Consider the following 24,850-nt stretch of genomic DNA (forward strand, 5'->3'; position numbering starts at 1 on the left):
AGCCAGGTCAGAAAGCAAGATGCTCATCGTGTGCCAGTGGAACCTGGGAACGCCCAGACTGGGACCCGAGTGAACAGGTGTAGGGGCGTAGAAAGGGGCAGCCCATTTGCTGGGGAGGACCTTGCTGTCTCGTTCTAAGCAATTCATTTCCAGAAAGGGGAGCGCTGTTTCCCATGGGTGAAGACAGAGTTAAGCCATAGGAGGAGGGCTCTCCCTGCCCAAAACAGGATGGATTTGGGCAGGTGACATAAAGCTTTCTTTTTCTTGGCGTTCAGTCTCAGCGGTCCCTTCCGGAAAGCTGGGGAGCTCGCTCCTTTTCCCCCCCACAGCTCAAGGGCACTGTGGGGAAGGAGGTGAACCGGGAACCCAGGAGCTCACAGATGAGGGCAGGGTGAAGGCAGTGAATGTCGGGTTCTTGGAAAGAGGCCAAACAGGAAATTTCATCTCTCGAGATCAGCTGCCTTGGAGTCAGGGTGGAATTTGAGCCTCCCTGGAGTAGAGGCCGCGGGGAGTGTAAGGGCTGCTGGAGTCTGTAGACAGACTCAGCTGAACAGTCGGCTTCCGGACTGCCCGTCTCCGCCTCAGGCTGCCCGGTAGGAGGACAGGTGCCGACAGGCTCCTTCACACACACAACCTCCCTCACAACCTCAAGGCTGCGAACCGTCATCTCAGGTTGTGTGCACATCTGTGAGAGGAGAGGGGAGCACCTCATCACCCCGAAGACTAAGTGCCCAGACTGAGGCTCCACCCTAAAAGGAGAGAGTAATTCTGCAGGTGCCCCGGTCCCCTCTGCCTTCTGCAGCGCAGCGGGCTAGCCCTCCTGTAGCACCCAGGCGGCTCGTCACCTTCTGCAGTGCAGCGGACTAGCCCTCCCTTAGCACCCAGGCAGCTCATCACCTCCACTCAACTTGGTACCAGACGCAGTCAGTTGCCTTCAGATCTGGTGAAGGAGTCTATACTGCAGAGAGAATAGGGCAATCCAGGCACAGGACATTGTCTCTTGGATGCACAGCTGGGCCATGGGGAGCAGCACTGACCACACAGAACAGCTGGGTCCCAGTCCCAAGATGGCCACTAGTGTTAACCTCGCTCATCTCGGAGCCTGCATTCTTATCTGGACATCACAGATTGTTTAATGGATTTCCATGACCCTCCTTGCTAAGATGACAGGCATCTCCCCTGTGTTACCTTCCTGGTTGCTATTGCCTTCTCATGTATGGTTGGTAGGAAAGGGTGCATGGTTCCTTCTGGCAGCAGCTGCCTTCCTCTACCACAGCAAGGACTTCAGAGCAAAGAATGACAAAGGAACGAGGACTGGCTTTCCTGCTCCCGGGCGTGGTGGAGGGAAAGTTTATTACAGATTTTACAGAGCATAGCCAGAGACAGGCATCTCTAGGGGAGTCTAGAGTGGCCATGTCTATACTGAGCTGGGCCGTGTGGAGAGACGGAGGAGGGAGAGATGGGAATCAGGTACAACATCCAGGAGGCCCAAAATACAAAGAGATTAGGTAACCAAATGGTTGGATTATATAGGGAAGGGCAGCCTAGCCCCCCTGGCTGGAGGGTATGCCAGCCAAAAGGGCCTTGTAACAGGGGGCTGAGGGATACAGGGAGACCCTGGTGGCCAGGTCCACTTTGATGTGTCCTCAGCCATTTGTTCCTGTTTGAAACCTAACAGCCATAAGACAGCTAGTTGAATAATTTTATTCAATAGGTCATGAAGGGCAAAGAAAATCGGCCTACCCAAGGATCACCAGCAGATGGCTGTTGGCATGGGTTTGACTCGTTTTAGTTTGGTTTTGGAGACAGGGTTTCTCTGTAGCTTTGGAGCCTGTCCTGGAACTAGCTCTTGTAGACCAGGCTGGCCTCGAACTCACAGAGATCCGCCTGCCTCTGCCTCCCGAGTGCTGGAATCAAAGGCGTACGCCACTACTGACCGTCTGGCAGTTAGCATGTTTATTTTCACTTGCTTTTGAGACAGAATCTCAAAACTTGTCTCTGTATAGACACGACTAGCCTGAACTCACTACATAGCTCAGGCTGGCCTTGCCTGAGAATACTGTGCGCCATCACACTGGCCCATAGCACATTTACTGCGTGGCTACTACAGATCCGTGCTGTTTCCCAGACTGCCCCTCTTCACAAATGGCGGAGAAAGCATTTAATACGAAATTTGTCCAAGGCCCTGTAAAGAAGGAGTTGTCAGAGCGAGCAGTTCTTCCAAGCCCTTTCCAGTAGCCACAGGATCCTTAGAGAGTCACGTTCCTAGTTACCTCAGGAAGCTGAGCTGCCCTCTGCCCTGGAGGAGAAAGTGAGGGTGAGTCCACCACACCCCCTCAGTTACCAAGGAAAGGGTGGGGGAGCTGGCCAAATATCCTGTCGCCTGGTATCCAAAACAAGCTATGCCATGTGTATGTGTGCCAAGCTGCTGGTCACCCTCTTCCTGTGAGACTAGGGCCCTCCTCACCTGGACTGCCTTTGTAATCTCTCCTCCCTGCACCTTATCACATAGAAATACCGGCTTTCCTCCTCGCTACTGTGACCTGCCCCTTAAAGGAACCTAGGAGCAGTTTTTTAAGCCAAATTGAGAGGACAGAGGTCCCTGCTGCCCTCTGGAAGACCTTCCTGTTAAGTCGGTCTCCAGCTGTGACGCCTGCCCTTTCCCTCCTCAGTTTCTCCCTGTCCCCTGATAGAGGGAAGATAAAAGTTCCCTAGTTGGGGTCCCACATCCTGTCCCCTCAGGGAGACTGTCCCCACGGGAGCCTGAGTCCTACAACTGCCCTTTGCTCAGGGAATGCAGAGGGCAGGGCAGTGGCACCAGGAGGGTTAAAGGCCTGGCCACAGAACTGTCTAGTGTGTTTGAAGTAGGGTGGAGAAGGGAAGGGCTTGAGCAGTTGAAGAGGCGGCTGGTCAGGACTGGAGTGAGTGCTCCCTGGCCCCTATGCAAACTTCTGGATCATGAACAGTTCCTGGAGAGGGACCCAGACAGAGGCACCCCCGCTGAGGTGCTGGGATCCACCCTTAGAGGGGCTGTCTGAAGCAGGACTTGCACGCCTATTGAAGTTGCCATCTGAGGGCAAGAGCAGGTTTCCCGTCTTCGGGACCTCTCCCAGGTCTGGTGAGTCTATTCTTCCTCTTCCTGGGTCCTTACTTGACAAATGTACATTACTCAGAAGGACAGATGGGCAGATACTCCTCGGCACCCCAGGAGTGGCAAAAGAACATAGAGTTCTCTCACCATTGTCTGACACTCTCTTCCCATCTGTGATCAGGGAGCAGTGTGTGTGTGTGTGAGTGTGTGAGTGTGCACGAGTGTGTGTGTCTGCATGCGAGTACGCAAATGGAAGACGGAATCACAACAGTGGTCAATGGTTAACACGGCTTGTGTAACAAGTGTTTCTAAATCCTTTCTACATTTTCTCTCTTAATCTTTAGAATCTTGTAGGGTTAACCTACTCACTTTAAATAACTAATCTATGTCAATTAAGAAGTAAGTTGTAGACTAGGTTTTAGATTCAAGTTTATTCAACATTCAAATTCATTGTGTTGTCATTAAGAGAAAAAGCAAAACAAAATCCCACTATCATTTTATGCTTATGGTGCTGGCACCGGAGCCCAGCACCTCTGTAAGCGAGGGAGTGCTCACCACTGAGCTACAGCCCACCTGGAACCTGGAGACTGTTACTTTTTCTTTTCATTTTCTTTTTGGATATTTTGAAATAATATCTTACTATGTAGCTCCGGAGGTCCTAGAACTTACTATATAGACCAGGCTGGCCTCAAACTCACAGAGATTCACCTGCCTCTTCCTGCAGAGTGCTGAGATTAAAGATGTGTGCCACTATGCCAAGCCTCTATCATGTTTCTAGCAGTGTGCACACCAAGGATGGCCACAGGATCTGGGAAGCTGGAGGCTCGAAAGTCCCAGTGACTCTTGTGTCGCTCGGTACTCCTCTCCCGACAGAGAGCCAGGAGATGTTCCATGTCACCTGAAACCTTTAAAAGATTTTTCCCATATTTTGAAAAGGAATCACCAAGGATTACGATGTAATAAGACATGACATTTCCCTTAATTTTTAAGTGTGGGGGTAAGAGGGACAACCAAAACATATTTTGTTTGAAAAATGCCATAATAAAATCTAATTCCTGATAAATCTGTAAATTTTAATGACTGTGTGGGGTTAAGAAGCTGCTGCACATCTGTGAGTCAATAAAAATGAGTTTAGAGGGGAAGCGAGAGCCAGGCTGGGGATGGGGCCTTGTTATAGCATACATAAGGGCTGCAAAACAACACAGGACTGCAGGGCGGAGGTGGCGCACGCCTTTAATCCCAGCACTCGGAGGCAGAGACAGGTAAATCTCTGTGAGTTTGAGGCCAGCCTGGTATACAAGAGCTAGTTCCAGGACAGGTTCTAAAGCTACAGAGAAACCCTGTCTCAAAACAAAAACAAAAACACAACACAGGACCACTCACTCATTCCTAAAGCCAGAGTCTAGACTTCGGAGTCTAGAGCAGTGGTCTCGACCTTCCTCACGCTGTGACCCTTTAATACAGTTCCTCATGCTGTGGTGACCCCCAACCATATAATGATTTTATTGGTGCTTCACAGCTGTAATTTTGCTACTGTTATACATCGTAATGTGAATATCTGACATGAAGGATGTGTGACCTTAGGGGTCGCGCCCCACGCCCCACAGGATGAGAAACACTGGTCTAACCTGTACTACTCTCCTGTTAGGAGTTACCTACTCTGCCAACTACTTTTAGCATTTCCTGGGATCTTCCGGGTTAATTCCCCGTGTCACCTCTGGTCAAAGTCTTCTTAGACGTCTCTGGACCTCACAATTCTTGCCCCACCCTTTTGGCACAGATGCCACAGTGCCTGCTGAGAAACTGGCAGGAGGTGACTCCTTAGGATAGCTTGGCTGCATAGGTCTTTGCTTCCTTATCCTATGCCTTGCTGTCTGGACTGGGACCTAGGGTTCCTGTTGAGAAATTCAGTTACAAGCCCAGGGGTGGGGTGGGGTGGGGAGGAAGACAGGATCCCTAAATTCAGTTTGCAAACAAAACAAAGCAAAGCTGATGATCACCTTCAGAAACGTGAGTGCTGAGTGTTACAGAGCACAGGGTGGGTGGGGCGGGAGATGCCTGCTCAGTGACGTAGTGGAGTGTGTGGTTAGATTAGGGTATGGTGCAGCCTGGAACTTCTGGAATTTACTAACAGTAAAGTCAATAACTCTGCACTGTGGGCCTGGCTGCCAATGGGCAGGGCCACCCCGGAAGCTTCTCTAGGTGGAGGGATTTTAGCCACACAAGCTTCTGCCTGCCCTTACATTGATATATTGGTCCTTCTGGGTCCTTTTCTCTGTGCTGTGTGGCTGCTGGATGAATGGTCTCCTTTACCCCTCACCCCCCACACCATCCATCACCCTTTGGGGGACTGACTGTACTACTATTCCCTGGCATTGACAGGAAAGTCAGAGAAAGTGATGGCTCCAGAACACCACCACTCAGCCTGTCCTAGCCCTGCTCCTCTACTGGACTCAGGGCTGAATCAGGACTATAAGCAACCTGGCAGAGAAGAGTTCATTTCATCTTACAGCTTATATCATTAGAGAAGTCAGGGCAGGAACTGACCCAGAGGCCATGAAACAACACTGCTTGTTCCTCACGTTCCTTGTCCGCGTCCTTCTTTCCTTCCTTCCTTCTTTTCTTTCTTTTTCTTTTTCTTTTTTTGGTGTTTTGAGACCTGTCCTGGAACTCACTCTGTAGACCAGGCTGGCCTTGAAATCACAGAGATACGCCTGCCTCTGCCTTCCAAGTGCTGGGATTACAGGTGTGTGCTGCCACCACCACCCACGGCTTCTGCAGGTTTTTTTTAATTAATTAATTTATTATGTATACAATATTCTCCCTCCAGAAGAGGGCACTAGATCTCATAGAGGGTTATGAGCCACTATGTGGTTGCTGGGAATTGAACTCAGGACCTCTGGAAGAGCAGCCAGTGCTCTTAACCTCTTAATCTCTCCAGCCCATCCTCTGCAGGTTTTTTTTTTCTCCTCTGTAGGTTTTTTTTTTTTTAAAAGATTTATTTATTTATTATGTATACAACATTCTGCCTCGATGTATGCCCACACGCCACAGGAGGGCGCCAGATATCAGTACAGATGGTTGTGAGCCACCATGTGGTTGCTGGGAATTGAACTCAGGACCTCTGGAAGAACAGCCAGTGCTCTTAACCTCTGAGCCATCTCTCCAGCCCATCCTCTGTAGGTTTTTAAAATATGTTAAGACTTACCTGTGTGTGTGTCCTTGAATTTAACTCAAAAGTCTTGGTGACAAGCATCTTTAGCTGCTGAGCAATCTCACCCACCTACGATGGTTACTGTTTTTGTTGTTGTTGTTTCTTTGTTTGTTTTTTAAGACAAGGTTTTTCTATGTAGCCCTGACTGGAACTTACTTTGTAGACCAGAGTGTCTTTGAACTCAGAGATCCCCCTGCCTCCACCTCCTAAGCGCTGGGATTAAAGGCGTGTGCCACCACTGCCTGACTGTTACTGTTTTAATTTTAAATTTATACTTACGTCTTCATTGGGGGGCACACAAGCTAAGGTTCATGTGGAGGTCAGAGGAACCCTTTCAGGAGTTCTAGAACATGTGGTTCTCAGGGATGGATTGTCAGGCAAGGCAGCTTGCTCTCCCACTGCGCCAGCCTCACTGGCCCTGACTGGTTTAGAAGTAGGGTAGGAGACGAACACTGTGGCTTGCTCTCCAGGAGCTTGTGTTCTGGTTTCAGAAGACAATGCAGGCTCCATAGTGTGATGGGTCAGCTTTGAAATCTCACCGCCTGCAGTCAACTGCGTGTGTGACTTTGAGCAAGCCCCTGAAGCTCTGTACCCTGTGCTGACAGTTCCTCAGGGGTAAGCTGTAGAGGTTGCTGGCCGGCACCTGCAGCCACTCCTAAACTGACTTCCTCTGTGGGATATGTAGGAAACAGATATGTTGGGATAATCAATGTCTCCTCCCTGAAACCATTGCTGATTGGTATATAGATAGCAGATCTTTAAGTTTTCTCTATAAAGACCCAGAAAAAAATATTTTAGGCTTGTGAGCCATATGGTCTCTGTCATAATGATCAACTTTGCTGACGATATGTAAATGAGTGAGCATGTTTAAAAAATCCTATGAGGGGCTGGAGAGATGGCTCAGTGGTTAAGAGCATTGCCTGCTCTTCCAAAGGTCCTGAGTTCAATTCCCAGCAACCACATGGTGGCTCACAACCATCTATAATGAGATTTGGTGCCCTCTTCTGGCATGTATGTATACACAATAAATAAATAAAGTCTTTAAAAAAAAAAAATCCTATGAGAAGCCGGGCAGTGATGGCGCACGCCTTTAATCCCAGCACTCGGGAGGCAGAGGCAGGCAGACCTCTGGGAGTTCGAGACCAGCCTGGTCTACAAAAGCTAGTTCCGGGACAGGAACCAAAAAAGCAACGGAGAAACCCTGTCTCGAAAAACCAAAAAAAAAAAAAAAAATCCTATGAATATGGAATTTTGAATTTCATGAAAATTATATATATATGTATATACATATATTTTTTGAGACATACATAGTCTTATGTATCCCACATTGTCTCAAACTCACAGTGTAGCTGGCGATGACCCTGACCTTTTGTGTTCCTGTGTGTGTCTATTTCTGTGTGTACAGAGGCCAGAGGCCCTGAGGATCTGTGTGCCTTCTGTTTTTGTTGCTTGTTGGTTTTTAACTTTTTTTGAGATCTTGTTTATTTTTGTTTATTTCTATTTTGTGTGTAAGAGTGTTTTTCCTGCATGTATGTCAGTGCGCCATGTGCATACCTGATGCCTGCAGAGTCCGTCGGATTCAGAGGGCGACAGATCTCCTGGAACTAGAGTTACAGACACTTGTGAACTAGGAACTGAGCTCCGGTCCTTGCAAGAGCAGCACGTTCTCTTAAGCACTGAGTTCCTCTCCTGCTCCTCTGGTGGTCTTCTGAGACAGGTCATCACTGTGTAGCCCAGGCTGGTCTGGAGCTAGCCGGTTCTCTTGCCTTAGCTGGTCACGTGCTGGGATTAGAAGCAGGTGCCATCAGGCCCTCCTTCAGTATCTTCTTTTTAATTTCTTCAACAACAATTTAAGAAAGACAGGGTGGGGCTAAGAGCTGGGAAGGTGGGTCAGCAGTTAGAGCGCTCACTGGTGTCGCAGACGACTCTGTAAGGGTAGACAGTGCTCACTTGATGTCCACAGTCTTCTGTGAGTCTAGTTCCATGGGATCCAGGACTCTCTTCTGGCCTGCATGTCCACTACACACGCAAGGTGCACATCCATCTATGCAGGTGAAACATTCATATGCATAAAATAAAAATTATTCTTTTTTTTCGATATAAGGTTTTTCTGTGTAACAGCCCTGGTTGTTCTGGAACTAGCTCTGTAGACCAGGCTAACCTCAAACTCACAGAGATCCACTGCCTCTGCCTCCCAAGTGTTAGGATTAAAGACGTGCACCACCACTGCCAGGCACTCCTCAAATTTTTTTTCTTTTAAGAATTATTTAGTGGGCTGGAGAGATGGCTCAGAGGTTAAGAGCACTGGCTGTGCTTCCAGAGGTCCTGAGTTCAATTGCCAGCAACCACATGGTGGCTCACAACCATCTGTACTGAGATCTGGTGCCCTCCTCTGGCATGTGGGCATACATGTAGGTAGAATGGTGTATACATAATAAATAAATAAATAAATCTTTTAAAAAAAAGAGAGAGAGAATTATTTAAACTGGCCGGACAGTGATGTTGCACTCCTTTAATCCCAACACTTGGGAGGCAGAGGCAGTGAATCTCTGGGAGTTTGAAGTCAGTCTGGTCTACAGAGTGAGTTCCAGGACAGCCAGATCTGTTACACAGAGAAACCCTGTTTCAAAAAACAAAACAACCAAAAAAAAAAAAAAAAATAGTTAGGGAGCGGCAAGTCTTGCTAGGAAGCCTAAGTTCAATTTCTGGAGCCCACATGGCAAAAGGAGAGAATCAATTCCCAAACTTGTCTCTGACCTCCACATGTGTTCTGTGTCACGCTTGTACCTGTTTGGATGGTCTCTCTCTCTTTCTCATGCATATACACAAACTAAACAAAATGCAATTTAAAAATAAAGACGGGTCATTGACAAACACAGCAAAGCTAAACACCTGGTCTCACTCCCCAGGACCCACACGGTAGCAGGTTGTCCTCTGACTGCTACAATCACTCCACGGCACTTGTGTGCCCACACATCTGCACAAATCAGTATTAAAAATAAGTATGGCCAGCAAGATGGCTCCATGGGTAAAGCCATCTGCTGAGCGAGCCTGGGGACGTGACTTCAGCCCCCAGAACGCATGGGAAGGTGGTAAGGAGGGGACCGAATCAGCACTGTGGTTCTCTGACTGCCTCCATATACAATAATAATAAAATAATAATAATAATAAGAAGAAGCCAGGAGTGGCTGCAGGATGGCTTGGCGAGGCCTGGGTTCAATTCCCAGCATTCACATGGCTGCTCACAAATACGTTTCACTACATCCTGGTCTGATGCTGTCTTCTGGTGTTCAAATATACATACAGACAAAACACTTACTTACATATAATACATAAATAAAAATTTTAAAAAGTCAGGCATGAGCTTTTAATTGGGGCTTGCTTACATTTTCAGAGGTGCGTCCGCAGGCAGGCAGCATGGCCGCAGGCAGGCAGCGTGACCAACAGGTAGGCAGCGTGGCCAAAGGCAGGCACGCACCGTGCTGGGGCAGCAGCTAAGAGCTTACATCTGACCCATAGGCGGGACAGAGAGAGAGAGAGGCTGGACATAGTGTTGGTTTTTGAAACCTCAAAGTCCACCAGCAGTGATGCACCTCCAACAAGCCACACCTCCTAATCCTTCCTTAAACAGTTCCACCAGCTGGAGACCAATTGTTCAAATACATGAGCCGATGGAGGCCTTTCTCATTCAAACACCACAGTCAGAAAATAATTTTTTCTCTTTCATTTTTTATTTTTATTTTTTATTTTCTTAGTTTTTCGAGACAGGGTTTCTCTGTGGTTTTGGAGCCTGTCCTGGAACTAGCTCTTGTAGACCAGGCTGGTCTCAAACCCACAGAGATCTGCCTGCCTCTGCCTCCTGAGTGCTGGGATTAAAGGTGTGCGCCACCACTGCCTGGCTTCTTTCATTTTTTTAAGACAGGGTTTCTCTGTGTAATAGTCCTGGCTGTCCTGAAACTCACTCCGTAGACCAGGCTGGCCTTAAACTCATAGAGAGTTGCTTCCTGAGTGCTGGGATTAAAGGTGCACACCACCACCACCCAGCTAGGAACATCGTTCTCTTATTTTCTGAGACAAGAAAAGAAAAGAAAAGAAAAGAAAGAAAGGAAAGGAAAGGAAAGGAAAGGAAAGGAAAGGAAAGGAAAGGAAAGGAAAGGAAAGGAAAGGAAGAAGCAAGCCCACCATCACGAGGTTTAGGAAGGTTGTACTTACAAATCTAATGGATTTCAAACCCCAATCACACCCGGAAAAAGCAAGGGCTTAGCTTTGCTCTACAGCACCCCCTGCTGCATCCAGTTACTCTAAGTTATCCTATTACTGTCTGTGAGTCAGTGGTGAGACAGACCATCTAGGGCTGTAGGAGACAGGGTTAGCTCTTTTTCCTGCTCGGCCCGCTTTCTCTGTGGTTTTGGAACCTGTCCTGGAACTAGCTCTTGTAGACCAGGCTGGTCTCAAACTCACAGAGATCTGCCTGCCTCTGCCTCCCAAGTGCTGGGATTAAAGGCGTGCGCCACCACCGCCCGGCCTCTCTTGTAGCATTTGGTAGTTATGGAGGCATTTTTAAATTGTGCTTTAGTCTGAACACATGTATACACACACACACACACACACACACACACACACGTATGAACACCTAAGGACAGAAACCGTATCTGCTCTTCTTAGCATGGTTTCCTACAATATAAATGCTCAATGGGTGGAATAATAATGAACAAACAAGATCTTCTTTTAAAGTTTTTCATTTTGAAACAAGGTTGCCCACAGCAGCCTTGAACTCTCAATTTCCCTGTTCTGCCGTCTGAGCACTGAGATTACAGACATGAGCCACCACGCTCAGTAAAGGTCTCCACTGGACAGAACACTGGACTAGTAGCCAGAAAGTTGTCCTACACTCAACCCTGCATCCTCTGGCTCTGCCACAGCGCGGTGGAGGTGCAAGGAGCTCAGCAGCCTGGTTGCTCTGCATCTCCATCCAGGCTGCCCTTTCTGTCTTCCTTTCTTTTTTTTTTTTTTTTTTTTCGGTTTTTCGAGACAGGGTTTCTCTGTGGTTTTGGAGCCTGTCCTGGAACTAGCTCTTGTAGACCAGGCTGGTCTCGAACTCACAGAGATCCACCTGCCTCTGCCTCCCAAGTGCTGGGATTAAAGGCGTGCGCCACCACCGCCCGGCTGTCTTCCTTTCTTTTTTTCCCAAAGATTTATTTGTTTATTTGTTCTGTCTACATGGCAGGCAGGCCAGAAGAGGACGCCAGATTCCATTCCAGATTTGAGTTGCTGGGAATTGAACTCAGGACCTCTGGAAGAGCAGCCAGTGCTCTTTACCTCTGAGCCATCTCTCCAGCCCCTTCCTTCCTTCCTTCCTTCCTTCCTTCCTTCCTTCCTTCCTTCCTTCCTTCCTTCCTTTCTTTCTTTCTTTCTTTCTTTCTTTCTTTCTTTCTTTCTTTCTTAAGATAGGATCTCACACACCTTTAAACCCCAGCACTTGAGAAGTAGAAGCAGGCAAATCTCCATGAGTTCGAGGCCAGCCTGATCTACACAGTGAGTCCCAGAACTGGCTTCATTGCTACTGAGAAACCCTGTCTTGAAAAATAAATAGATAGATAGATAGATAGATAGATAGATAGATAGATAGATAGATAGATAGGATTTCACTATATAGTCCTGGCTGACCTGGAATTTGCTATAGGCAAGCCACGCTAGCCTCGAACTTGCTGAGACCAGTCTGCCTCTGCTTTTCCAGTGCTGGCGTTGAAGGAATGTGCCAACGACTCACAGCTTCCTTCTTCTTTTTTTTTTTTTTCGGTTTTTCGAGACAGGGTTTCTCTGTGGTTTTGGAGCCTGTCCTGGAACTAGCTCTTGTAGACCAGGCTGGTCTCGAACTCACAGAGATCCGCCTGCCTCTGCCTCCCAAGTGCTGGGATTAAAGGCGTGCGCCACCACCACCCGGCTTTCCTTCTTCTTTTTTAAAAGACAGGGCCTCACCCTTAGCCCAAACTAGCACAAACCTCATCATGCAGCCCAGCTTAGCTGGCCCCTACTCAGGGCCATCCTTCTGTCTCAGCCTCTTGAAGGTCTGTAGCACCATCCCTGGTTCCAAGGTTCTAGAATGCTGCTTACCCTTCTCTTTCTTCTCTGTTCAGAGCTGTCTCTGTGTACCTTCCATGAACAAATCGGCCCCAGAGGAGTCTCTCGTAGGTGAAGGCCCAGTGTCCCAAGGCCACACTCAATGCTGCCTGTCTGAAGTTGAATCCAGAGAGCAGCTGGAGGAAGAGGAGGACAAGGAAGAGTCGGGGAGAAAGAGAAAACAGGAAGACAGTGATGGAGCCCACGCCTCACCCCTTAGAAGATGTGGGGCTTTCCGCACCCATAACCACACCAATGAGTCCTTCAAAAGACACAGTTGGGGACCTGACAAGGATTTACAGGACCCAATGAGCAGGTGAGTCCCAGGTCACCTCCTGACCCTCCCTTCCACTCTCTAAACCTTGGAGAAAGTGTTCAAATAGAGAGATCCCGGTGTCTTCGCCCCACCCCCTTCTCTGCCACTGATTTCTCTGGAGAAACAAAGGTCTCTGAGAAATGACTGAAGCTCCGGAGAATCAGGGCCTGGCCTGTGGAGAGGCTAACCAAGGGCTCTCCATGGTGATAGCTGGGAGTGGGAGGGAGGGAGTGCTGAGTGGGTCCCCTTTGAGTTTCATAGTCCCATTTGATGGTGCCAAAAAATCTGGAGATTATTATGTAACCCAGCCTCTCCTTTTTACAGACAGGAAATAGGCCCCGAGAACTTTAGGTTTCTTGAAGGAAGCTGGTAGTGTCTCCCCAGGCTCCGTCACCCTACTGGTTTCAGGCAGAAGCCGACTCATGTCCTGGATGCAGCTGCAGCCAGCAACACCTGGAGTTTTATGCCTGGTAGTTTGTTAGTTGTTTTTGTTTATTTTTGTGACAGAGTTTCAGGTAGGTCAGGTTGGTTGCAAATTTGCAATCCCCCTAATCTCCTCTCAAGTGCTGAGATGACAGACATAGACCACCATGCCCGGCTGGGGACAGCTGCCTTACTCAGAGCTCTGCATGTGCTTAGCAAGCTTGGGGAGGGGGACCCTTGTGTTCCCTATCTCCTGGAAAATCCCTGACCACTTCCCCAAAATAGAGGAAGTAGAAAAAGAGAAGGTCGGGGAGGGGCTTCTCCCCGTGAGGGTCCAGGGTCAGCCACCACCGAGGCACGGACAAGCCCTTAGCTCTGGTGAGTGGTTCTGCAATCTTCAGTGCTTGAGCATGGCACAGGGGCTTTGCTGAACAGGGGAGATGCCCCCTGAGACTTTGTCCCAGCATTGGTTTTGTTGTTTTAAAAAATATTTATTCATTTATTATATATACAATATTCTGTCTGTGCGTATGTCTGCAGGCCAGAAGAGGGCACCAGACCTCATCACAGATGGTTGTGAGCCACCATGTGGTTGCTGGGAATTGAACTCAGGAACTTTAGGAAGAGCAGCCCCCTCTGAGCCATCTCTCCAGCCCCTCCCCCACCCCCTAGCATTAGTTTTGTGGGAACTTGGTGAGCAGCAATGCCTTCCTACAGGCCTGGATGAACGTCTCGAGTGCCTTTCGTGATGCCTGTCTATAGTTTTTCTGGATGTCTAAAGTATAACCCACCCTTCATGAACAGACGTTAATTCTGAGCCTCAGATGCAGCGGGAAGGAACGCTGGCTTCTCCATAGCTGAGTAAGAGGGGAGGCTGTCATCAGAAACCAAACAAGGAGAATTCCCTTGCCCTTCCCTTCCTTTCTGGAGGACAGTACTGCTTTTGTACCAGCAGGGGTCAGTCTTGTCTGAAGCCCGCTGTGCCAGCACGGAGCTCAGTTTGGGTTTGAGCTGTGCCTATGCTAACAGGAAGGGCTGGGCTGGGACCAAACAACAAGGCTGGGCTGAGGAACTGTTCGTTCCTGGTGCCCATCACTGACTACTGGCTACAAGGGCAGTGGTGGCAATGTGTGTTTCAGGAGGAGACTGCAGTCCTTGGGATGCCCAGGTTCCCAAGAAGACCCCTTTCTGCAGAGCCACAAGGAATTGGACACCTTTCTGGGAGCGCAGCAGCCGCCGCAGCAGCCGCAGCTGTGTTATCAACCCTCCCACCCGGTATGACAGACCCTGGCCAGGCCACTGCCTGGCTTCCCCTCCTGACCCTCCCCTGCCAGGAACCTCTCTGGGCTTCTTCTGTTCCATCAGCTGCTGAATCTCTCTGTGCCCAGACCTGGCTCTGGCTCCATCTGGGTCCATCTGAATCTATCTTCTGTGGCCCTCTGTCTGCTTTGTTGAGTCTGTGTGCGTATCTCCGACGCTTGGGAGCCTGCCTCTGTCTCTGTAGCGCTGTCTCTGTATTGATACGGGTATCTGTCCCCTTCCCTTACTTATAAGACCTCTGTCCCTCTGGTGGCTATAATTACTTCTTTCTGTGGGCCCCACATCTCCCAGAGTTGGAATTGAACTTATTATTGTGGGAATAAACTCAGCATCTTGTACTCTGAGAGACACAGCAACCCTCTAAGAAAATCTCATAGAAACAGCGATTGAGAAAGGATACAGAGCCTCGAGTGTAGGTGAATACCGGAGTCACTGTATATCAAGAGGGCCCCTGGATTTAGCCCCCAGCAACAGAGGAAGGGTGGGAAAAGAAGCTTTCCGAATGGGGAGGAGCACAGCTAGTAATGGTGTTCCCGGCTCTAAGACCACCGAGGCTGAGAGGAACATCTGACACACAAGCCAGTGTCCTGCACTCCAGAGAGGCCTCAAGCCTATGTGAGATCCCCTCCTGAACTATCGTTCCCAGGAGCTCCAATCTGACCCTCAGTGTTGTGAAAGAAAGGGTTGGCTGGGAGAAAGAGACTATGTCCACCCTTTTAGGCAGGTAGCAGGACCTCATCTTACTCCGGCTCCTGGTTTCCTCCACTCTGCTCTGGAAGTTTCCTCCCGACTCTTCCATAAGTGAGAGGATAAAGATCAGGTTCTCACTGCTAGATCTTCTTCACTTGGCAGTTGGTGCATTCATCGCATCTTCCAGCAGCTAAAGCTGCCTTCCAGTTGCAGTTATTAGAAGAAAGGTATTAGGCTGCCCGAGCCAGAGGCTGGCCCTCCGATGTGAGTTCAGGAAATATTTTTTCTCTTCTTTTCCTTTTTTTGTTTCATCCTTCTTTTTTAAAAAATAACTTATTTATTGGTACTTTATGTGTACTGGCATTTTGCCTGCATATATGTCTGTGTGAGTGTCTGTCAGATCCCCTGGAACAAGAGTTCTGAGCTGCCATGTGGGTGCTGGAATTGAACCAGAGTCCTCTGGAAGAACAGTCAGTGCTCTTAACCACTGAGCCATCTCTCCAGCCCCTCCCTTCTCTCTTTTCATCATACTCTCTCCCTTCTTGGTATCACAAGATGTCTTCTCACCCTGGGGCTCCCCTATTTGCTGCAGACCTCTCCTCCCCTCATCTAATCCTTAAGGCCTTGCCTTAATAGTCTTTTTGCCTCAGGGTTTGGGGTTCTGTTTTTCTTCCTTGTGGCATTCCTCCAAAGCCTGCAGACCAAAAGTTCGAATCACTGGGGGTTAGATAGGGGCTGCAGATGATATCTATAAGCAAAATTTCATTCCAAAATTGATCTTTTAACACCGTGTGCAGGTGCACATGCCTGTGAGTGCGGTGCCTGACTGGCCATGGGGTGCTTGGACCTGAACTCTGGTCCTCTCACTTGTGAAGCAATCATTTCATGACTGCACAGCCACCTCCATGGCCCCGAACAACTGTCTCTGCTCTCCAGCTGGCTACAGCCACTGATATATGCTTCGATTTTCCCTTTGTTTTTGGTTTTATCTCATTATTTATTTTATTAGAGATAGATCTATTTTATATAGCAGACTGCCCCCCCAGTCCTCCTGCCTCTGCCCTTCCTAGCTCTGGGACCACAGGACACACCACACCCGGTCTTTTCTGTTTTTTTTTTTTTTGTTTTTTTTTTTGTTGTTTTTTTTGTGTCTGGAGACTATGTAGCATTAGCTGGTCTGGAACTTGGCATGTAGACCAAGCTCACCTCCAATTTGTGACGATTTCCCTGCGTCAAAGATTACAGGCATGAACCACTATCCCAGCCCTGCTTTGTTGTTTTTAGAATATGATATTTACAAGACAAGATTTATAAGGGTCAAAGTCAAAGCTAAAACCCTTCCCATCCCACGACATCACCAACAAACCAAACCCTTCCTCCCTTGCTGACTGCTGACAGGGACTGCCCTGGAACTTGCTCTGTAGACCAGGCTGCTCTGGAAAGGCCTCCCAGAACCCTCAGACTGCCTCTGCCTCCCACGGGCTGGGATTAAGGATGTGTGCCACCAAGCTTAGATTAGCTTTTTTCTTCTTTATGAACATCTATTCATTTTACGTGCCTGGACATGCACACACATGCTACGGTGTCTATGTGGGAACCAGAGGACAGCTTTCTGGTGTTGCGCTCCACCCACTACCCAGCCTTTAAGGCTCACACTTAGGTTAACAGGCTCCACCCATTGAGTCCTCTTCTAGTTCTTTCTTTCCTTCCCACCGTAGGTAACATTATGATGAATATTTATCATTTCCCTTGTCAAAAACTGTCTTAATACGAATGTATATTTTGTCTATAGTGTAATATGTTTTTATTGACGAATTTAAAAGCAATGATGACATGTTTTATAAAAGTTTCTAGATCTTGCTCTTTCTTTTTTTTTTTTTTTGTTTTTTTTTGTTTTTTTTCGAGACAGGGTTTCTCTGTGGTTTTGGAGCCTGTCCTGGAACTAGCTCTTGTAGACCAGGCTGGTCTCGAATTCACAGAGATCCGCCTGCCTCTGCCTCCCAAGTGCTGGGATTAAAGGCGTGCGCCACCACCGCCCGGCGATCTTGCTCTTTCTTGTGTGTTGTGTTTGAGACCTGATTCGAGCCTGTGATCTTCCTGCCTCAGCCTCCTGTGCATTAAACTTCACAGGGTACGTCCTCGTGCCCGACAACATGGCTCACGGTGATGTTGTTATTTATCTTTTATCTCTGTGTTGTGTCAAGTTGTTGCAGTCACTCACTTGTATTTTATTTTATTTATTTATTTATTAATTTTGGTTTTTCTTTTTTTTTTTTTAAATATTTATTTATTTATTTATTATGTATACAATATTCTGTCCGTGTGTATGCCTGAAGGCCAGAAGAGGGCACCAGACCCCATTACAGATGGTTGTGAGCCACCATGTGGTTGCTGGGAATTGAACTCAGGACCTTTGGAAGAGCAGGCAATGCTCTTAACCTCTGAGCCATCTCTCCAGCCCCTTTATTTTGGTTTTTCGAGACAGGGTTTCTCTGTAGCTTTGGATCCTGTCCTGGAACTAGCTCTTGTAGACCAGGCTGGCCTCGAACTTACAGAGATCCGCCTGCCTCTGCCTCCCGAGTGCTGGGACTTGTATTTTATTTATACTTCATTTTTGGGATAGGCTCTTATGTACCCCAGGCTATCTTGGAAGTCTCTATGTAGTGGAGGATGACCCTGAATTCCTGATCTTCCAGCCTCCACCTCTCAAGTTCTGGGATATTAGGCACAGACTGCCATGCCGGTTTTCTCTGGTGCTAGGGATGGGGATCAAGTCTTGGTTATGCTGAACAAGCACTCCACTGGCTGAGCTACATCCTAAGCCCTATACTTTCCCCTAAGTTTATTATTATGGAGGTCAGAGACAACTCTATGCTCACACAGTATTTACTTGCTGATCACTCTTTCCAGCCCTCGTTTTGTTCTAGAAATTGTTCCTTCTATTTTAATTCCTCTTCCTCCTTCTATGGAGAGAGGTCTCTCTATTGTGTATCTCTAGCTGTCTTGGATCTCACTCTGGAGACCAGGCTGGCCTCGAACTCAGAGATCTGCCTGCCCCTGCTTCTTGAGTGCTGGGATTAAAGCTGTGCACTACTACGATGGTCTTAGATTATTTCTTCTTTCTTTCTTTCTCTCTCTATTTTTTTTATTTTTTTGAGACAGGGTTTCTCTGTAGCTTTGGATCCTGTCCTGGAACTAGCTCTTGTAGACCAGGCTGGCCTCGAACTTACAGAGATCAAACTGCTTCTGCCTCCCAAGTGCTAGGATTAAAGGTGTGTGCCACCATGGCCCAGCTCTTTCTCTCTTTCTTTCTTTCTTTCTTTCTTTCTTTCTTTCTTTCTTTCTTTCTTTCTTTCTTTCTTAACATTTTTAATGATTTATTTATTCTTATTTCGTGTGCATTGGTGTTTTGCCTGCATGTGTGTTTGTGTGAGGGTGTCAGACCCCCTGGAACTGACACATTAGTGCTAAGAATTAAACCCAGGTCCTTTGGAAGAGCAATCAGTGCTCTTACCCACTGAGCCATCTCTCCAGCCCCCTTTATTCATTTATTATTATTTTTTTTATGATAACCACTTTGAAAGAGGTAAGATAAAGTCTCAGTGTGGTTTTATTTCCCTGTCCCGATGGCTAAGGATGTTCAACATTTTTTCGTAAGTGTACCATCATTTGTGACCGGTTCACTTGTCCATTTATTGACTGATTATTCTTTTCTTCATGCCTGTTTTTTCTCTTTATGTTTAGATATTAGTCCCATCATTTGCATGTCTAGCTCTCTCTCACTTGTAGGTTGTCTGTTTTCCTCGCTGTGCTGAAGCTTTCCAACCTTCACGTCATTCCACCTGTCCGTTCTTACTTTATTTTCTGTCCTTTACAGAAAGAGAGTCCTCTGCCCGGGCTGAGGATGTAGCTAGAGGTGGCTCAGCAGTTAACAGTACTGGCAGAGGACCAGTATATCTGCTTGCATTGTTTATAACTCCGGCCCCAGGGGGTTTAACGCCCTCTTGTGGCCTCTTTGGGAGCCTGCACACATGTGGTACACACACAATAAAATAAAAACAAACTGCAAAAGTAAAATAAAGTGAAAGCAACAGAATAGAAAACCAACTACAAACAAACAACTAGACATGGTGCTATAAGCCTGTGACTCCTGGCGCTCCACGGACGGGGGGGGGGGGGTCAGCAGCTCAAGGTGGCCCTTGGCTATGCTGCAGAAGACCCTGTTTCCAAAAAGAAAAAGAAAAAGATTTGCCTGTATCTGTGGTTTTTCTTGCAACAGTTTCAAAGTTCTAGTCTTTTTTTTTTTGTTGTTGTTGCTGTTTGTTTGTTTTTCGAGACAGGGTTTCTCTCCATAACAGTTCTGGAACTCACTTTGCAGACCAGGATGGCCTTGAACTCATTGATATCACCTGCCTCTGCCTCCCAAGTGCTGGGATTCAAGGTGTGCGCCACCACCCGGCACAAAGTTCCAGGTTTTTTGTTTTGTTTTGTTTTGTTTTTTGAAACAGGGTTTCACTGTGTAATAGTCCTGGCTGTCCTGGAACTAGCTCTTGTAGAACAGGCTGGCCTCGGACTGACAGAGATCCACCTGCCTCTGCCTCCAGGTGTGTGCCACCACCACCACCACCAGCAAAGTTCCAGATTTTATTTTAAGGTCTATCATTCATTTGACATATCTTTGTGCAGGGTGAGGAAGAATCTAGAACTTTCAGGAACTTTCACGTGGCCCTTGGTGATCTCATTTTCACGACCCTGAAGCAGCCCATGCTCTTTCCTGCCCTGCACTGAATGTGTCCTTTAGACATTTTTGACTATGATTGTTGTGTATCTGATGATTTATGTCAGTTTGGGCTCTGTCTTTCATTTAAAAAAAAAAAAAACTGGAGTTTTCATTTTGTTTGTTATTTATAGCTGCTTGTGGTGGCACAAACCTTTAATCCCAGCACTCAGGAGGCAGAAGCAGGCGGACTTCTCTTAGTTCGAGGCCAGCCTGTCTACCTAGTGAGTTCCAGGCCAGTCAGAGCTACACAAGAGATCCTACATCAAAAAAGAAACCAGCCCTAGGGTCAGATATGGTGCTACAGGTCTGTAATTCCACCACTAGAGAGGTTGAGGTAACAGAATCATGAATGTAAGACCAGCCTGAACTACATAGGAAGATCCTGTCTCAAATCAATCGTACACACACATACACAAACACAAAGGAAGCAAAAAAAGGGGGCAGGATATGGCTTAGTGAGTAAAGACTCCTGATGACCTGAGTTTAATATCTAAGAAACATATTGTAGAAGGAAAGAACTGACTCCTGCAGGTTGTCCTTTGACCTCTACAGGTGTGCACACACACATACATACACACACACACATGCACACACACATGCACAAAATAAAATCTAATTAAAAAAATAGAAAAAAAAGGCTGGAGAGATGGCTCAGAGGTTAAGAGCACTGACTGCTCTTCCAGAGGTCCTGCGTTCAATTCCCAGCACCCACAGGGTGGCTCACAACCATCTATAGTGGGATCTGATGCCCTCTTCTGGTGGGCAGGTGTACATGCAGAGCACTCAAGAAAAAGCAAGCGTGGATATACATATATCAAAACATCTCATTGTGCCCCCCAAAATATAGTCTATATTTCTGTGCTGATTTAAAAAAACAAAAAGATGTCTTGAAAAACCAAAAAAAAAAAAAAAAAAACACAAAAAAAAACTACACCCCAATTTTCAAATGAGCTCTAGTAACACAGGCCTACTGAGGTTGTGGCACTCAGAAGGTAGAGGATTGGCACAGGCTTTTAATTCCAGGACTCAGGAGGCAGAGGCAGGTAGATCCTTTGAGTTTGAGAGTAGTCTGGTCTACAGAGCAAGTTCCAGGACAGCCAGGGCTACACAGAGAATCCCTGGCTCAAAAACAAAAAAGCAAAAAACAAAACAAAAAACAAATTCAAGGTCATCTTCAGCTACTTGATAATCTCAAGGCCAGCCTGAGCTACCTAAGACCCTTTCTCAAAATAGAGTTTAAAAGAAAGAGGTTGGGCTGGGCAGTGGTGGCGCACTCAGGAGGTAGAGGCAGGCAGATCTCTGTGAATTCAAGATCAACCTGGTGTACAAGAGCTAGTTCCGGGACAGGTCCCAAAGCTACAGAGAAACCTTGTCTCGAAAAACAAAACAAAACAAAACAAAAAACAAGGACTGGAGAGATGGCTCAGTCGTTAACAGCACCACCTGATCGTCTAAAGGTCCTGAGTTCAATTCCCAGCAACCACATGGTGGCTCACAACCATCTATAAGATCTGGTGCCTTCTTCTGGCCTTCAGGCCATGTAGGCAGAATACTGTATACACAATAAATAAATAAATCTTTTTTTTTTTTTTTGGTTTTTTTTTCGAGACAGGGTTTCTCTGTGGTTTTGGAGCCTGTCCTGGAACTAGCTCTTGTAGACCAGGCTGGTCTCGAACTCACAGAGATCCGCCTGCCTCTGCCTCCCAAGTTCTGGGATTAAAGGCGTGCGCCACCACCGCCCGGCAAAATAAATAAATCTTTAAAAAGAAACAAAAACAAAAAAAAATAAGAAAGAAAGAAAGAAAGAAAGAAAGAAAGAAAGAAAGAAAAGAAAGAGGCTGCAGACCTGCTCAGCAGACAGAAGTGCTTGTTGTACAGAACTCAACCTGGTTTGACCCCTAGATCCCATGATGGAAGTCGCAAACAAACCCTGAGAGTGACCTCTGACCTCCACACCTCCTGCTATGACACATGCACAATAGAAACACAAAAAATAACAATGAAAAATATACAGGATTGTGTTTTATTTTTTCTTTTTTTTTAAAATATTTATTTATTTATTATGTATACAATATTCTGTCTGTGTGTATGCCTGCAGGCCAGAAGAGGGCACCAGACCTCATTACAGATGGTTGTGAGCCACCATGTGGTTGCTGGGAATTGAACTCAGGACCTCTGGAAGAGCAGGCAATGCTCTTAACCACTGAGCCATCTCTCCAGCCCAGGATTGTGTTTTCTGTCCAGGGTAATGGATAAGCCTCCATCCCAACTATTTCCTGTGAAATAACCTAGATTGGGTGTGGAGAATCTTGGGAGGCCTGGTGGGAGGGTGAACTGTGGGGAGGGGAACACATTTGAGGAGGTGGACAACACGTGGCCTTCGTGTGAGGACTGCACAATTCCAGGGTCAGTGTTCCTGCCTGCTACTTGCTGCCTCTTTGGTTCACTAGGCCCCTGGTCTGCTGCCCAAGGCTGTGTCCATGAGCGGCATCAATTTCCTCTTGGACTGCTTAGATTCAGATGGTAAGTAAAAGTGGAACTCAAACCACGGTAGCCCAGCAGTGCCCAGCAGAGCGCAGCAGAGCCCAGCAGTCCCCAGCAGTGCCCAGCAGTGCCCAGCGGTGCCCAGCAGTCCCCAGCGGTGCTCAGCAGTGTCCAGCAGTGCCCAGCAGTACCCAGCGGTGCCCAGCAGTACCCAGTGGTGCCCAGCAGTGTCCAGCAGTACCCAGTGGTGCCCAGCAGTGTCCAGCGGTGCCCAGCAGTACCCAGCAGTGCCCAGCAGTCCCCAGCAGTGCCCAGCAGAGCAGGCTGTTCTGAATCTCCATCACCTGCATTATGTGTAGTTATACACTCTTGGGGCTCCAAAAATTCCTTCAAGTGAGGGTTCTTATTCAGGACATCAGCGTCCCTGAGACTGTCCTGAGGTCTTTCCAGGCCCCCCATCACTAGAAATGGGGGGCAGTTTCTAGAAGTGCATCTCTGTTCTGAGGATGGCACATGCAGGGGCTGGTAAGATGGCTCACTGGGTCAAGGTGCTTGCCACTAAGTCTAACAGCTTGAGTTCAGTCCCTGGGAAGGAAAAACGTCTGACTCCACATGCCTGCCCCCACTCCACATACTCACAAATAACTGCATAAAAAGTAAAAGATGGAGTTTCGGGCAGCTCCCTGCCGAGCTTCGGCCTCTCCGTTTACCAGTGGGGACGAAGCCTTCGGTCCAGCTACTTCTCTTCAGCTCCTTCTCAAGTTGTTCAGCTGCGCTCTCCTCAGACCCCGCCCTCTGTCCCTGCTCCCCAGTGGCCGCCCTCAGGAATGGCGTCACAGGCACCTGCAGCCTGGGAACCTGATCCAGGTGGAGGGGGTTGGGAAGGCAGCCCTGGGTGCCTTTGTCTGGCTTTTCCTAAACACGTCTCTTCCTTGTACATTAGCAGGTAACTCGTTCCCGTCCTCTGCCACAGACCTCAGCAAATGGTGAGTTTCGGGGATTCTGAGCCCATCAAAGGCCTAGATGTAGGAGTGATGGGTGTGGCCATGGATTTTGTAGCCTTAAAATTCCCCACTGTCCCCATGATGCTTCTGAGGAGGCCTTCAAATAGCTCTCTCCCCGAGCGAGAGAAAAGGAGTAGGAGCCAAACCCTAAGGAATCTAACAAACAGCGAAGAGAGAGAGAGAGAGAGAGAGAGAGAGAGAGAGAGAGAGAGAGAGATTGATTTGCTTGCTGCTGAATGGCCTGGCCACCGGGGTGAGCTGTGGATGGCAGACAACCACTGAAGGAAAGCAACTCGAAGGAGAGCTAGCTGAGGGCTGTAGAATTCCCAGCAGAGCGGCCTGGAGTGGAGCTTAGAGATGGAGATGGATGCTGGACATTTCAAGAACTATACAAATAAGCATGCAAAATCAGCACCTGTTTCTCTGGCCTGTGTGGCCAAAGCCTTGTTAGATGGGGCAGCTCACTCAGTGTGCCTGTGTGAACAACACATGGGCCCTTTAAGAACTGGGCTCTGATTTGTGATCCTGAAATTCTCTAGCTGACACAGCCTTCTGGCTCCGGTTGGGATTAGCTCATGGGATGGGCTGATGAAATCTCAGGAAATTCAGTTCTTATTGGCCTTAGGCCCAGGGGCTTTTTCCAAATAGCAGAGGGTCTACACAGGGCTCTTGTTCTGAGAGGGGGAGATGCCCCTCAAGGACCTTCTCTCCAACCACATCTGATGGAGAACAGTTTGAGAGGGACTGGGCCCACCCATCTCCAGCTGGAGAGGAAGAGGGTGGCTGCCTTTATCTGGGAGGAGCCCGGAGTTTCCTCATAAATAGGGGAATCTGGAAGCTTGAGCATCCTGACCCAGAAGAGGTAGGAGGTGGGAACCGGGGAGTGTGTTTCCAGACTTCTACTTCAATGGCATGGGCCACCTGTGGTCGATTTTCTTTCCCAGTTCCCTCTCCTCACCTCTTCCCTGTCTTTTGCAGTGGTAACCAGCTGGAAGAGGACTCAGGGGCCTGGGCAGGCTCCTCCCTGCGACGAACCTTCAGTTTCCTCTTGGGCATGACAGGCAAGGCCAAGGTAGGAGGCAATCCGAGAAATAGGGGCAAAGCTCTGCTTACCTCCTCACTTCTCTTCCTCCCCCATGTCTCAGCAGGTCACCCCTCCCCAACTTTCCTGACAGAGATTCTGGGCCCGGGCTTTCATTTTAAGAGAACACATGATGTGCCTTCAAAGCTCTGAGTGTCCCAGTAAATCAGCCTTTCTCTGTTTCCCTCCCCTCCAGCTGAGCAGACAGCTGCTGCAGACAACTGGGAGAGAAATAGGGCCGGGAGCTGAGGAATGGCCTAAGGCTCCTCACTTCAGGCCACCCATAGCTAAGATGGGCAGCAGGAGTCTTGCCCATCAGACACAAGA

General features: G+C 48.0%; 1 protein-coding gene across 4 annotated transcripts in view; it reads left to right on the forward strand.

The window, feature by feature from the left end:
• The first annotated feature begins 2,923 nt into the window (after positions 1-2,923).
• Positions 2,924-24,850, forward strand: part of Arhgef2 (Rho/Rac guanine nucleotide exchange factor 2) — a 52,726-nt gene continuing 30,799 nt past the window's right edge. For 2 of the 4 annotated variants that reach the window (XM_057792947.1, XM_057792949.1), the window contains exons 1-6: positions 2,924-3,118; positions 12,443-12,741; positions 14,304-14,439; positions 22,405-22,477; positions 23,382-23,424; positions 24,421-24,514. In XM_057792947.1, coding sequence (XP_057648930.1) covers positions 12,464-12,741; positions 14,304-14,439; positions 22,405-22,477; positions 23,382-23,424; positions 24,421-24,514 — 624 coding nt within the window. In that variant the 5' untranslated portion in view covers positions 2,924-3,118; positions 12,443-12,463. Of the gene's footprint in view, positions 3,119-12,442; positions 12,742-14,303; positions 14,440-22,404; positions 22,478-23,381; positions 23,425-24,092; positions 24,305-24,420; positions 24,515-24,850 lie in introns of those variants that run through there. The other 2 variants (XM_057792948.1, XM_057792953.1) reach the window with 2 other exon arrangements.

The sequence above is a fragment of the Chionomys nivalis genome, chromosome 18, assembly GCF_950005125.1.
Source record: "Chionomys nivalis chromosome 18, mChiNiv1.1, whole genome shotgun sequence".
NCBI lineage: Eukaryota > Metazoa > Chordata > Mammalia > Rodentia > Cricetidae > Chionomys > Chionomys nivalis.